We start from the raw sequence: 15,535 nt of genomic DNA on the forward strand, positions 1-15,535 counted from the left end.
AAACTGAACTATTTTATCACTATATTTTGTTGTTCGATATTATATAAGCATATAAATATAAATTGTATTCTATTTAAAGTATTTTTGTGACATTTAAAAGCGAATAAAATAAGTATTATAAACGAATTAGTATTTTTATATTTATATTTTAATATTTTATATTTTTTATATTTTTAATAAATATTTCTTTCTTATTATAGAATTTTTGAATTATAATAAGAAATATACCTTGCATATATTATATGAGATCCATTTTCATTGACAATTAATAATGAACTGATTCATTTTCAAAACAATGTTGTGTATACTTTAAGCATTTTTTAGTTTAAAATTAAATAATCATGATATATAATTTTATATACAAAAAAAAAATTTTTATCATCTCTAAAAAAAATAATATAGATAATAATATAAATATCATTACATATACATAACATATTCACTGATTATATTTTATATTTTTATTTTTTAATTATTTATTTTTATTACTTCTTTTTTTAGATATCACAGTTCTTATATTTTAAATATATTTCCATTTATTTAAATTTCTTAATTATAAAATTTTTCAAATTTTAAATTTGATTGCATATTTTATCAACTTTTTTTTAAAAAAGATAATTATTTTATTTGTATAATAATTATATATATATATGACCATCTCATATCTCTTCTTATCTCTATGTTAAAAATTTAATTAATTTCAGTAAAAAATTAATTTATAGATTTATATATTTATAATTTTTAATTTTATATAATTCTAATAAAATTTAGCAGTACGAATCACGAGTATTAATTATTATTTATCACGTTTTATTTGTAATAATATTCTCTCAATATTCTGGTATTGTAGTAAAGTTTCCAGACCAATTTTCTTGAATATTAAATGCCGGATTAGACCTAAAACATTAAAAAAATAGATAATAACTAGATTAATTTTATCAATTAGATTAATAAAATAAAAAAAAATATTTGAAATGTTATGATAATTTAAAAAAATTATTTAAATAATCAAAATAAAATATATAATTTAATTAATACTTTATCATAAAATTATAATAATATTAAAAACTTATCTATATTTAAAAAAATTTTAAAAATCTGGTTATATATTAAGCTTGTGTTTGCATTTGTTAAACTGTATATGTTGAAAATGAAAAAATATTTAATCATGTGATAAAATGATTTATTAATAAAACTATGATAAATATACACAAATGATAAATATAAAATAATTAATAATTTTGAATACAATATATTTTATTATTGTAATTATATTTAATTATTAACTTTCTATTTTATAACTTATAACAAATTATATCTCCAATTTATAACTAATAGGAATTTATAACTCTAACAATATTTTATTAGTTTCATCATCATAACTCTTTTTTTATTTTTATGATTTTAAGAATTTTATATATTGAAAAAAATTAAAAAAAAAATATAGATTTTTAATGATAAAGTACATACCATATATAAAGTTGAAGACAGATGATGTTGCGATTTGTTAATATATAAATATAAATATATTTCTTTTTAATTGTGATAAAAGTTTATAATATGAATTTCTTTGAGTTTTATATCTTTGATATATTGAAGAAACTATGAATTTATATATTTATGTATGAAAAAAAAATAATTCGTGTAATATACTACATTATGTAATATACTATTATTTAAAAAATAATAATAAATATAAAAAAAAATTTTTTTTTAGAATATAATTTTTATTTTATAAACCAAAATATAATAAAAATTATATAACATCATTTTTAGAAAGTATAAAATGGTAAAAAAAAAAAAACAATATTTTTATTATATATATGTTAGTATTTATTATAATATATATAATATTAATAAAGCATATATGATGGTCAATAAATATTTCTAACTCCATTTCATATTTATTTTGTATTCAATTATATCTTAATTCTTGCTTTTCATATATATACACGCACATTTATAGATTTTAAAAATTAATATTAGACATAGAGCAATTAGTTACATATAATATTAAACAAACATTTTAAAATATATTATGTTAAGCAAATTTTCTAATCTAAACTTATTTTATTAAAAATTATATTATTTAACGAATATATAATAATGTTTATTTATTATGACAATTACAATGCCAATAAACAGATTATTCTTAAGCTTGATAGTAATATACAATACATGCAAATCATTATAACATTTATTAAAAAATATATAAGTAAAACTGTTATGAATTACTTAAATAAATTTATTTATTAAATAAACAAATATAAGATAAAATATAGTTATTTAATTATATAGAATTAGCAGTTATTTTAAAATAATTTTTACAAATAATTTATCAATATATATTATTATATATTCTCACACAAAATGTACTTCATTATATTACATTGTTAATTACAATACATATATTATATAAATGAAAAAAACTAATTTTTTTTTCATATTAGTAAATTTTATAAAACACAATTAATTAAATTAATTAACGAAGTTCTATTATATATAAAATATATACAATTCTTACCTTGCATATATTGCAGGATTTGATAATCCAAGTTTTGTACTTACAGGATTTCCAATATATTTTTTTACAAACTGCAATAGAAATTAACAATAAAATAATTAATGATATTTTATTATTTAATTTATTTGTTATAATTATTATTTATAATTCAATTTAATACATACCCAATGATTACCAAGAGAAGTTGCGCCCATACTCACAGCCATGTGAATAGTCAAATATAAACAAAATAGGAGATATAAAATAGAATAAATAGAAATGGCAAGTATCACCGCCCAATGATGCGGTAAATCTTCTTGAACAGTATTTATCACAAAATATATATTTATAGTTATTACAATAGCAGATAATATTGTTGCAACAATCTTATTAATTCTGAAATTTATAAAAATATATATTAATATTGTATACAAAACTAAAAAACTATAAATGTAAAAATAAAAATAAAGCCTACATTCCATTTCGGAATTCACCCATAATCTGAGAGCTACTAGTAAACGCTATTGTTGGCAATGTTGCAAAAGGTAACTGAAGAGTCATAATAGCATTCAAGATATCATTCATGCCAGTTAAATTATCTATATTACTAAAAAATGCAACGAGAAAGGTTGGAACAATAGCGATCATTCGCGTAAAGAGAACTCGTTTCCAACGAGCCCATTGCAAATTTAAAAATCCTTCCATTGCAAATTGTCCTGCATACGTTCCTGTCATTGTGGAAGACTGACCAGCAGCAAAAATACCAACTGCCCAAATATACATTGCTACTGCACCAAACGCACAACCAAGAAATATGCCACCTTTGTTAAGATCTACTGAAATAGTAGTATTCTCCTTCTGTAAAGAACAAAATGAAATATAATAAAAAAACTATCATTTTTAAATAAATAATAAATAATAAATAAATAAATAAAAATAATAAATAATAAAAATAAAAATTTAAATGATTTGTTACTTACTGTAAATGTATCTATTCCTAAAGTATAATTGTTATCCTTACAAAGATTGTACTAAAATGTAAAGAAATATATATGAATATAATATATGAATATATTATTTTGAAAATTACAATACAACATTTTTCTTATAATTTTTGATTCTTGTACTTACAACTTCTAAATTAGTTTTATTATAAAGTCCATCCGCAAATACCGCAACAACAAATACATTAATTATAAAAGATACTAAAAGTGCAATGCATGCTTCAATGAAATAATACATATTTGCCTCTTTTACTTTTTTGGATTCTTCACGATTAATGTCCCTTGACTATAAATTATAAAATATTATGTTAATATTTATTTAATATTTGATAAATAATTTTAATACATAAGAATGCCTACTTCTTCAATTTCATAAAAAAGATTATTTATACTCTTTGTTCTTTTCTTACTTTAACAAGAGCACTGTGAAGATACAAGTTATGTGGCATTATAACTGCACCAACAATTCCTACAGCTTGTAGTAACATATTCCTGTCATAATCTTTATACCAAGGTATAAACATTCCACTTATTACTTCACTTTCAGGTGGAGCAGAAACTATATACTAAAATTTGAAAATAATAATAATTTTAATTTATATATACATATATTTGTAAAAAATTTGAGAAAAACTTTTAAATAATGATTCTATTAGAAGCTAAAATAAATACAAAAGTTAATATATAAAAATTTTTATTAATTAAATTATTTATTAAATCATAATTTAAATTTACATTTGTAATAAGCAATTCACAAAGCGAAATGAAAAGAGAATGAACTAGTAATATGAAAAAATAGATACCTCACTCTAACTTTATTTTATTTCAATTATCAAACTATTTATAATTTAATATATAAACTTCAATAGATATTTTTGTATAACAACTTTTATTTTGTTTTGGCTTCTAAAATTGATTTTCCAAAGATCAACATTTTCACAAAATCAAAAAAATATATGTATATATAGATATATATAGATATATGCAAATATATTAAAACTCTTTATATATAATATTTATTTATTTCCTTAAAATTTACCTCAAATCCAAATGTAATAGCCATTACTGTGATAAGAAATCCAAAGAAAAGTTCTAATTTTCTTAGGCCATATTTGTCCAATAATAAAAATGTAAAAGTGTCAATTACTGTAATAAGAACACCACCCCATGTAGGAATCCTGAATAATAAATTTTATATTATTTATAAATAGTTATGTTAAAAAAATATATAAATATGAATTATATAAAAAAAAATAATCGCATTAAAATATAGAAAGAATTTTATTACTTACGCTTTATTTGTTAATAAAGACAAAGCAATAGCTGTTCCTATTACTTCTTGCATATCACTACCAATTATTGCTATTTCTATCATTATCCATAAAATTATTCTAGGTATTTTTTTATATTGTCTATAACACATTTCTGCCAAATGCAAACCTGTTACCACACCAAGTCTTGCACTTAATCTTTGCATAATAAGGCCAAGAATGGTTGCACTTAATAATACCCATAATAACTAATAAAATAATATAATAAATTAAGAAAATTAAAAAATTTAAATAAATTAAAAATCAAATAAATTAACAAATAATTGAAAAAAAAAATACCTTGTATTTTGCAGCAACACCAGATTGTAAATCAGATTCAATATTTCCAGGATCTAAATAAGCTATGGACATTAAAAATCCAGGACCTGTAAAGGCCCATAATTTTCTAAAACTAAAGAAATTCTGTAAAAATCAAATAAAATGAATATAATTAAAGATCTATTTATCATCATTAAAATTTAATACATTAGCCTTTATTGATATCAATATATACTACATTTTCAGTTTCTGGTATATGAATTCTTTCATCAGCAAAGTATGTCTGATTACTATTAGGTGTTAAATAGGTACTTTCAGTTGGTTTCTCATTATTCTGAGCTTCTTCTCTACACTGATGAGACAATGTTGTAACTGTTGAATCATTGTTAGAATCAATAGTATAACTATTCTGCATGGTATATTGATAAAATTTTTCTGAAAAATAATCAATAATTGTTAATATTTTAAATATATTAAATATATTTAATTCTATATATATATATATATATATATATATATAATTATAATATATATATACATATGTATAATTTAATACTTCACTGTAATTAAAAAAAGCAATAAAAAAAATATATTATAAATTACATTATATAAAAGTTAATTTCGAAATGTCTACATTTAATAATTCGATAATTGTTATTAATATAATAAAAGATTTGAATATCTTATTGAAAGCAATGTGTAAATATATTAAATGTAACTATATAAATGTAACTATATATTTAAATACATATTATTAGTCATGTAGCATGTTTCATTTACTAATATAAAAATGAATATTAAATTTTCTTTGTTGTAAAAAAAAAATAAATTAAAGATAAATTAATTAAATAAATATAAAAATAGATTAAATATCATTTTACCATAAAATTTAGAAAAAAAAATGTTTCTTATATACGATTAAAACAAAAACATAACTGAAATAAAACACTCGATAGATTCTAACAAAAACTTTCAATCAACTGAATTCTACTAATGCGACTGCGACAAGGCAAATGAACAAGACTTACAACACAAGCATCTTTCTTCAATATTCCCCTTCTCTGTTCGAAATATTACCAAATGTGATCTTGGCGGGGATATCCAAACTCATCAGTGACTAAATATGCATAGAATTTATAACCGCGCATATAAGTGTGGGATTCCCCACAGCATTAAAATAGTTGCATATAATTTTTACAGGATATTTCTCATTATCATTAGTGGCAAATAATTCTTAAAATCTTTGTGACTTCGATTTTTTTGTAAATTTATATTTATATCATCAAAATAATTTATTTATAGTGCTCAATCTGCAATACATCCATTATATTATTTTTCTTTTTTTTAACAAAAAGAATTACATTGTCTGTCATTTTACATTGTCTGTTATTATCTATTATTATTCCATTGTTTCAGAAAAAAAAAGATGCTTCTTATAAATTATTTTATCTTATAAGTTATTTTAAAACTATATTTATATGGAACATATAAATCTCGTTTTTCAATCAATTAAGTATGATTTAAATTACAAATGACTTTAATACTTTAATCAACTTTAATATATGGAATATTTTGATACATTTATATATGTTATCATATGTGAATCATACAATCTCATATGAAAATCTTCATTTAACTAATTTGATAATTATTAAATTGAATTCAAAATGTTTTTTAGAAAAAAATTCAAATTTATCTCGATTTATTTCGATTTATGTTAAACTTATATTTCACTATAATAAAAAAGGAAAATTTTCTATATATTTAATATTTGATTAGAAATAAACTATTAATTATAAATAATGATTATTATGATTGTAAAGAATATTTTAATAAATATTAATTGATTCAAATATTTTTTAAATCATAAAATTTATTTCTTTATTCTATTTAGAAATTTCTTCTAAAAACTATATCAATATGATTAATATTTAGTTACAATTTTTTAATTGATAATTTAACTATTATGATATAATTAATTTCCTGTATTTGCTCACGTAGGTAATATCTAAATTTAATCACATATGATTAATGATTAGATAAATTAAGAATTTCTTATTGATTTTTAACACGTGTGCATTCTTTTGTGTGTTTTTTTTTAAAGTATTTTTTGTCATATTGATAGAAAAATATATTTCTTAAAATGATTAGATTTTTCAATAATTTTTCGAGTTTTAACAAAATATAACATTAAAATATCATAAAAAATTATCGCGTATAACTAATTGCATTCCATATTGAGTTCGATCCAAATATTTAACTTAGAATATCAAACAAATGTTTTCTTCTTTATATTAGATATCAGATAGCAGTCAATTCTTAACAGCAATTCTTAACAAGAATTATATAATGTATGTATAATTACACAACAGTGATTTATTATATAATAAATTAATTATTTTGTTTAATTGTAATTTATCAAAAAATTAAATGAAATAGTCAAATAAAAATTGCAAAATATATATATAATTTTTCTTAAACAACCAAATATCATATTTTATATTTATTGAGATAAATATAATTGTTATCAGTGACGTTTACTATATAAATTATTAAAATCAGTAATTTCACTATGAATAATACGGGATAATCCCAGTAAACAAGGAAAATCTATTATTGAATTCAAAAAAAATTTATCGATTATTAATTTCTATATTAAAATAAAGATTTTATATTTTTAAATATATATTTGTAAATTTTAAATATAAAATTAAAATAATTTCTTTAAAGCATTCTAATCTTTTTATTTCTAACTTATATTTTTTTAAATTTTCTAATATTAATTTCTAATATTAATTTTGTTAACTTTTTTAGTTGAACATTTATAATTAAATATTTTTTAATATAATGCTAGTATTGTGATAAGTCTAATTATTTAAAAATATCTAAAATTTAAATTTTATGATTTGTTTATTATTATCTATTTATTTCTCTATCATAAAAAAATTTTCAAGACTGTATACATAAAAAATTTGCTTTAAAATAAAAATAAATTAATAATAAATTAAAAATAAATAATAATTTGACAGAAAAATAAAATGTAAATTAAAGTAAATATATAATATACATAAACAAAATATTAATAAATGCATTAAATCGAATAAAAAATATAATTACAAATAGAATATAAGACATTTTAAGATATAATCTAATTTATAATTAATATATTTATATATATTTATAATTATAAAATAATTGAAAACATATGCTTCTCTTATATGTTAGTATAAATATTAATTTATCAATATTTATTCATTAAATAATATTGATATACGATTATTACGAAATATAATCTTTGATAAAAATATCTTTCATATATAGTTATATCTTTATATATTAGTTTCATAGAATCATGTATTAGTTTGTTAGAAATATAACATATAGTTTCTTTAATTTTAATAAATAAATATAAATGAATACATTTGCAATAATAGAAAATCTTTTTGTTATATATGTGTAATGTCATAAATATTTCAATATCTTATGAAAAAAAAACAGATTAAAAATAGAACAATTTTTAATTATTCAGTAGTCAATTGTTTTTACAGTTTATTGGATAAGTATAATAAAGATTTTTAAAATATTATTTCTGTAAAGCATTTTTTGTATCTACTAAAATAGTAAAACTTGTTTTTTGATGAGGTTTATTCATAAAACAATATATAATAAAAATAAAAATATATTAAATATTAATAAGCTAACTTTTAACATTAGGCATAGAAACTATTATTAATGTTTAAAAATATATAAATATTAATACATATATTAGCGTACATATAAGCGTATATTATATGTATGCTTTATTAATATTTTAAATAATACAGAAACATAATAGTAGACAATGAAGTCAAGTAAACTAAAAATTATTTTTCTATTATTTAATTCTATTATTTAATGTTTATGTTGTATTGAAACTATATTTTCAAAAATGGCGCTGAATATTAATCTGTGTAATTCGTATTACTTTCACATATTTAAAAGAAATTAATATTAAAAAAAAAAATAAAAAAAAGAAATAAAAAATAATTAAATTTCATCTTTTTAAAAACGGAAAATAATTTATTTATACTAGAAATTACAATTTAAAATTATATAATTTTATAAATTATTTGAATAAAAATCATTAAATATATTAAATTTTTAGAGTTGAAATCCCTAGTGACAAATGTGCTTCAAATAAATTTATGGCATTCAGATCAGAGACATTTTTTTTTCATTTAATTAAACTATATAATAATGTGCAATATTGTGATGTATGATTTAAGGTGTGGTGAAACTTGTTTAAAAATAAATGTCCTTTAATTGCCTAGATCTCTTCATAAAGTAGAGAGTTATTAATTAGGCCATTCATATATGTACATACATCAAAATTATCGATAATTTCTTTTTTTTTAAACAATGAACACGTTACCTTAATTATTGGTTGAATATTATACTATAAAAGAAAAAGAAAACTATAGTTATTAAATTTATATATAGAAAAAGTCATTGTAAAGGAATTTTTAAAGCTACGAGATAAGGGATTTATGAGTCAGCCATTCAGTCGTGTCACGGTTAAGTGCAGAGCATATCTGACGACTTCTTAAAAATTACTTCATTTTTATTTCGAAAAAATTATTTTATACAAAAAATTTACAAAAAAAAAATAACGGTTTATTAACTTACCAGGTAAGATTAATGATTTTTTCAATGGTATAAGTTCCATTTTGTAATAGAGATACACAGATAGCATATAGTTTTACTTGACAAATATAAAATCGAACTGATAATTTATTGCGATAACGTTACCAATTATATTATACTATTTTAAACACAAATATAATATATCTATATTTGTTTATATAATTTTTTTCATATTGATTTTTATTAAATTCATATATTTCGTATAATATAAAGAAAAAAAATTAAAAATATGTATTAGTATTGCTTGCAGAAAAATGTCTAATATTAATAATTTAGAGCAACAAATTGCAAATTTGCAAATTAATCATGGAGATGGTATTAAAACTATCAAATCTGGAAAGAAAGTTGGTCCAGCTGTACCTCCAAAACCAAAAAAATCTCAGCCACAGGTCAGTATATTATGTAAATATAATTTTATTATTAATAATATCATGTTTTTTTTCATGACTGTTCCATCATTATATGGAAATATTAATGGTAAAATTAACAAGAATACATTTTTTCAAATAATCTAATTATATAAAATTTAATCATATAAAATATGATTTTTTCAGGTACCACAAAGTTATACTATAAAGGCTGCATCTATGCCATCATATAGTACAGTACTTAATAATTCTGGACAAAATGAAAAACCATCAAATTTGTATGTAAATTCTCCTTCACCATATGTGCTATTAAATATGGAGAAAAATGATTTTTCATCTACAAATGGAAAAGATATTTCTAAAAATTATCAGAATAACGAAAATTTCTATATTCATCAATCAAATGAGAAATTTGAGCCAAAATATGGATATGATGAAAAAAATCATTATTCAAATATTAGCAATATGCCAGCTCCTCAAGTTCCAATTGAAGATCATTCAAGATCAACAAGAAACATTGTTTATAGTAATATAGATCCTCCAATATCTATACCAATTAATAAAACAACTAAAACTGAAAAAGATATAATTTATAGTAATATTCAATGGAATTCTAAACCAGAAAACACATATTGTAATATTTCTTCTGCACATAATGGTCAGTTATGAAAAATATAATTTTTTATAAATTATTTTTATTAGTTTACCTATATTAAATATTATATGTTACAGATGATTTACCACCACCACCAGAACCTTCCGAATATGTTCCATGTGTACCAGGTAGTTCTTTTCCACCACCACCAGAAGAATTACCACCTCCACCAAGTCCTGTATCATCTAGTTATAGTGAATTAAGACGTGCTACTTATCAAACTGATTTTCCATCTGATAATTATCCAAATGATATTTATGGTCCAAGTTCACAATCCAGTTCTACATATGAATCTATATATGAACCAATTAATCCTAGACCACCATCACAATTATCTTGTAATTATTCTATGTATTCTGGTTATGGATCTGCTACATCTACCCAACCTCAAGGAAAAGTATCTCCTGTTAAGGAAGTATGTATATATATGTTATATACAATATTTTATATATATATTAATTTTTCTGTTATAAAAAAACTATTTTTCAAAAATTATATTTAATTTAGGTGGATGTTCTCACTGATCTATTGGTTCAAGGAATGGAAGATAACGCTGAAGATAATGATATATATGGAATTTGTGCACAATGTGGTCGTAAAGTTGAAGGCGAAGGAACCGGTTGTTCCGCGATGGATAAAGTGTTTCATATTGATTGTTTCTGTTGTTATGTTTGTAAAGTTAATCTACAGGGTAAACCTTTTTATTCACTTGAGAACAAACCTTATTGCGAAGAAGATTATTTAAATACTTTAGAAAAGTGTTGTGTTTGCACAAGACCAATACTTGATAGAATATTAAGAGCCACTGGAAAACCTTATCATCCATCCTGTTTTACATGTGTAGTTTGTGGACAAAGTTTGGATGGCATACCATTTACAGTAGATGCTACAAATCAAATTCATTGTATACAATGTTTCCACAAGTAAGTATATTTTAATTGATTAAATGTAATAATTAATTTTATAATTTTAAATTAATATTTTTATATTATAGAAAATTTGCACCTCGTTGTTGCGTTTGTAAGTTACCAATTATGCCAGAACCAGGTCAAGATGAAACTGTACGTGTTGTAGCATTAGATCGTAGTTTTCATATTCAGTGCTATAAATGTGAAGATTGTGGATTGATTTTATCTTCTGATTCTGAAGGACGCGGCTGCTATCCTTTGGATGATCATGTATTATGCAAAAGCTGTAATGCTACTCGTGTGCAAGCATTAACATCACATATGACAACTGAATTATAAATGGCATAAATATAATAATTGCAATTATATATTAAATTGTCAAATTTATAGTTACAATTTTATGAATTTTTAATGTTTAGAAGTAAGATAATGTTTATAAATATTTATAAATATCTGACATTTTATATATTTTTAAAATATTTTTTAATCAAAACGATTTTAATAATTAAATATGAGCAATCTTCTCATTATTTAATTACACCAAATATATATTCATAATATTTGTATACTTTTTTTAAAGAATTATACTTTGAAATTGATACATCTATATATTCGTACATTGAATCATGATTGAAGCAAATTTGAAAGAATTTTAAAATTTAAATAATATTACTGCCTTTACACTGCCATGTTTCAAGAAAAAGAATTTAAAAAATGAAAAGAATTTGAATTTTGAAAAATTAATTATAAATATTTAAGCAAAAAAATTTTAACATATAGAATCTATTTGAAATTAATTTCTTATAATATGATATTTAATGTGATTAGTAAGATATCACATGTAATATTAAAACAAAGTATTCTATTCTTATCGTTAAGAATATTAGATTTATAAGACTATGATTATCCACACAATATCAATAATATAAAGTAGAAATTTTGTAATTTATATGCTTCTTTCTATTGATCTAAAATGATTATTCCCATATATTGAATTAATGACATATTTAGATTTACATTTTATGGTAAATCGTGTGATAGGATAGAATTAATACAATGTATTAAAAAAATATCTTAAATTATATTATCTACTTAGCAAGTGAAAAGACTAAATATATTTAGATTTAATTATAAAATGTATTATTGGAACAAATATTGAATAAAACACTAAATATATTTAAAAATAATGCATATTTTTAATTAATTTTTCATTAATTAAATTATTTTTATCACTTTGAAAAGAATTAGAAATAAATCAACTAAATGAGAAAGGTAAATACATAAATACAATATATATGTACTGGAGCATTGTATATTTCATATCTTTAATGAGATTTTATTATATATTTGCAGGAGAGATTCATACTTATTTTAATCTATACCTTTTTTTGCTATGGCTCTTCCATCTATATGTTCATGCACAGATGTTTTTATTTTGTTTTTAAATATATGCATCTCTTATATGTAATATATTCTTTTTATTATCTTTGAGTACTTAGATTTTTTGTTGTACAACCTACATGTCATTTTATGTATAATTTATGTTTTCTTTTCTTAATACATCAATTTCTGTGTTTTAGGAGGCATGCTTTATAGATTGTGGAATGTATCTTACTTATAATTACTTTTAAGAAAATGAACTCAATAGACTTATACATATAGTAATAAGTGCAATCACTAATTGGTAAACAAAACAAAAAAATCTAATCAATATATTTCTTAAGATTGCACCATATAGATTCATTATTTTATAAGTATTTAATAATTCACTTAACAATACTGAATTATTGCAAGCTTACTAGTTTTATTCTAGCAATATACTATAAGCAAAAGAAATTTAGCAAAAAGATCGAATTAATAAAAAAATAAATAGCTACTCGTGGAATAACAAAAATCTTTCATTATGTGATGATAAAATCTATTTCACCTAACGTAGTGTGAATATATAATAATCCACAATCGTAGAAAGCATACCGCTCTTACACTGTGTGTATATAATATACATCAATTATATTTCTATATTCAACTACGCATACCCGCTAATATCTATCTTAGACTCCTTTTATATTATAATATACTTTGCGAAGTATATATTATATTTTATTATATCAGCACCATTCTACGTTGAATTTAGTACACGTATAATAATTGCAATTAAACGACTCGTTTCTTAATATACGTTTCGTTCGCTAGTTAAACCAGTACCAAACTGAACATAGAATTGTACTTTGCTTTCATATTACTTCTCGTTATAGACGTATATATTTATATATATTCATTAATTTATTTATTTATTAGGTATGTATACGTGTATGAAATATGCGTGTGTAGTGTGTATATGTGTGTGAGAGAGACAACTTTAATGCACTTACACACGAATGCTTACACACGTAAACTGTCTTCTTTTCTCATGTTTTCTGTTTTACATTTCTAACTTGCACGCAATAATCACAGCCACCTCTATCCAGATACGCGCTCACGCACACCCAAATACGCACCTATCGCATTCGCATTCCATATACCTCCGGTATACGTTTATTTATCTTCGTTCGTTAATATTTATATATATATATCTATATGTATATATTTATATTTGTATATTGCTGAGATATCTTGTTGTGTATTATACATAGAAATAAGTGCCGAAACGAGCTGCTCTGTTCCTTTTTTTTGCTTTTATCATTTTTCCACTTCGATTACATATGTATAATATCGTTTTCTTCTTGTATGATCATAATAATAATAATGATAATGATAATAATAGTAATAATAATAATAACCATATAATAATAATAATAATAATAATAATAATAATAATAATAATAATAATAATAATAATAGTAATAATAATAATAGTAATAATAATAATAGTAATAATAATAATAGTAATAATAATAATAGTAATAATAATAATAGTAATAATAATAATAGTAATAATAATAATAGTAATAATAATAATAGTAATAATAATAATAGTAATAATAATAATAGTAATAATAATAATAGTAATAATAATAGTAATAATAATAGTAATTATAATGATAATAAGAAAAAAGGGGGTCATGCGACTCGAATGCCGTATGCGATGTTTTCTGTTTTTTATGTACTTACTAACTTTTTTTTCTTCTCTATCTTATTTCCATAAAATCATTTCGCTTTTAATTAAATTTCCATTTCTGAATTCCATTTTCCTAACAGCACATACTTTCACACTTTTAAATTCGTTGGGTGCTGGTTTGGACCGTGCAGGTCCGTAAATCAATAAATAAATAGAGGAACAACATTTATCAAACATTTTTTTTCTTATAACAACATTAGAGGCTCTTGGAACATAACGCAACAAATGTTCAACAATACAATCACGAAAACAAATAGAAGGCACTCTTACATTTTTTTATCAACAAATTAATTTCTTTTCGTAACGACTCACGGGTAATCTATGCGTTCTAGGCCTTTATCGTTTCGTCTACGGATCCCTCAAATATATTTGTTTCTTACTCTCTTCCTCTTTTCCCTTTTTTTTATTTTTTCCCCATAAACTTTTTTCTCAATTGCTATATATATATTTCGCCGCGATATCTAAATCACAGCGCCACAAATCTTTAGTTCGTTATCATTTTCCATTTTCCTCATTTAAATAGACAATAATAGCTACAATATGCGAGATATGAGATAACAAATTTCTCGTTATAGATAAAAGAAATTTATACGTTATAACAATTAGGTAGAATATTATTTAACCTTTTATATTATAATAATTTAATTATTGTTATTTGCTTGGAAGCTCACAGCCGACACATTTATTTAATTCATTATTACATACTT

General features: G+C 20.9%; 2 protein-coding genes across 6 annotated transcripts; one reads left to right on the forward strand and one right to left on the reverse strand.

Moving 5' to 3' along the window:
* Nucleotides 1-787: 787 nt before the first annotated feature.
* On the reverse strand, nt 788-9,962 carry LOC122711092 (protein Malvolio). 3 transcript variants are annotated; one of them, XM_043929522.1, is made up of 13 exons: nt 9,762-9,958; nt 6,125-6,406; nt 5,335-5,531; nt 5,118-5,240; nt 4,800-5,026; nt 4,547-4,685; nt 3,918-4,073; nt 3,635-3,793; nt 3,484-3,534; nt 2,979-3,361; nt 2,689-2,899; nt 2,525-2,595; nt 788-897 (listed from the first exon to the last, which is right to left on the reverse strand). In XM_043929522.1, the coding sequence occupies exons 3-13, from the start codon at nt 5,509-5,511 to the stop codon at nt 831-833; spliced, it is 1,764 nt and encodes a 587-aa protein (XP_043785457.1). In that variant the 5' UTR covers nt 5,512-5,531; nt 6,125-6,406; nt 9,762-9,958; the 3' UTR covers nt 788-830. The 3 variants fall into 3 exon arrangements, with proteins under 3 accessions (XP_043785457.1, XP_043785454.1, XP_043785456.1); XM_043929519.1 differs by lacking the exon at nt 6,125-6,406 and having other exon boundaries at nt 9,762-9,962; XM_043929521.1 differs by lacking the exons at nt 6,125-6,406; nt 9,762-9,958 and adding an exon at nt 5,978-6,115.
* Nucleotides 9,256-12,169, forward strand: LOC122711093 (lipoma-preferred partner homolog). 3 transcript variants are annotated; one of them, XM_043929524.1, is made up of 6 exons: nt 9,256-9,764; nt 10,030-10,168; nt 10,334-10,805; nt 10,880-11,217; nt 11,310-11,725; nt 11,797-12,169. In XM_043929524.1, exons 2-6 carry the CDS (start codon nt 10,034-10,036, stop codon nt 12,047-12,049), a joined length of 1,614 nt encoding a protein of 537 aa, XP_043785459.1. In that variant the 5' UTR covers nt 9,256-9,764; nt 10,030-10,033; the 3' UTR covers nt 12,050-12,169. The 3 variants fall into 3 exon arrangements, with proteins under 3 accessions (XP_043785459.1, XP_043785458.1, XP_043785460.1); XM_043929523.1 differs by having other exon boundaries at nt 9,258-9,764; nt 10,018-10,168; XM_043929525.1 differs by having other exon boundaries at nt 9,258-9,764; nt 10,056-10,168.
* The last annotated feature ends 3,366 nt before the right edge of the window (nt 12,170-15,535 follow it).

Source organism: Apis laboriosa, unplaced genomic scaffold (assembly GCF_014066325.1).
Source record: "Apis laboriosa isolate Shangri-la unplaced genomic scaffold, ASM1406632v1 scaffold16_cov148, whole genome shotgun sequence".
Classification (NCBI taxonomy): Eukaryota; Metazoa; Arthropoda; class Insecta; order Hymenoptera; family Apidae; genus Apis; species Apis laboriosa.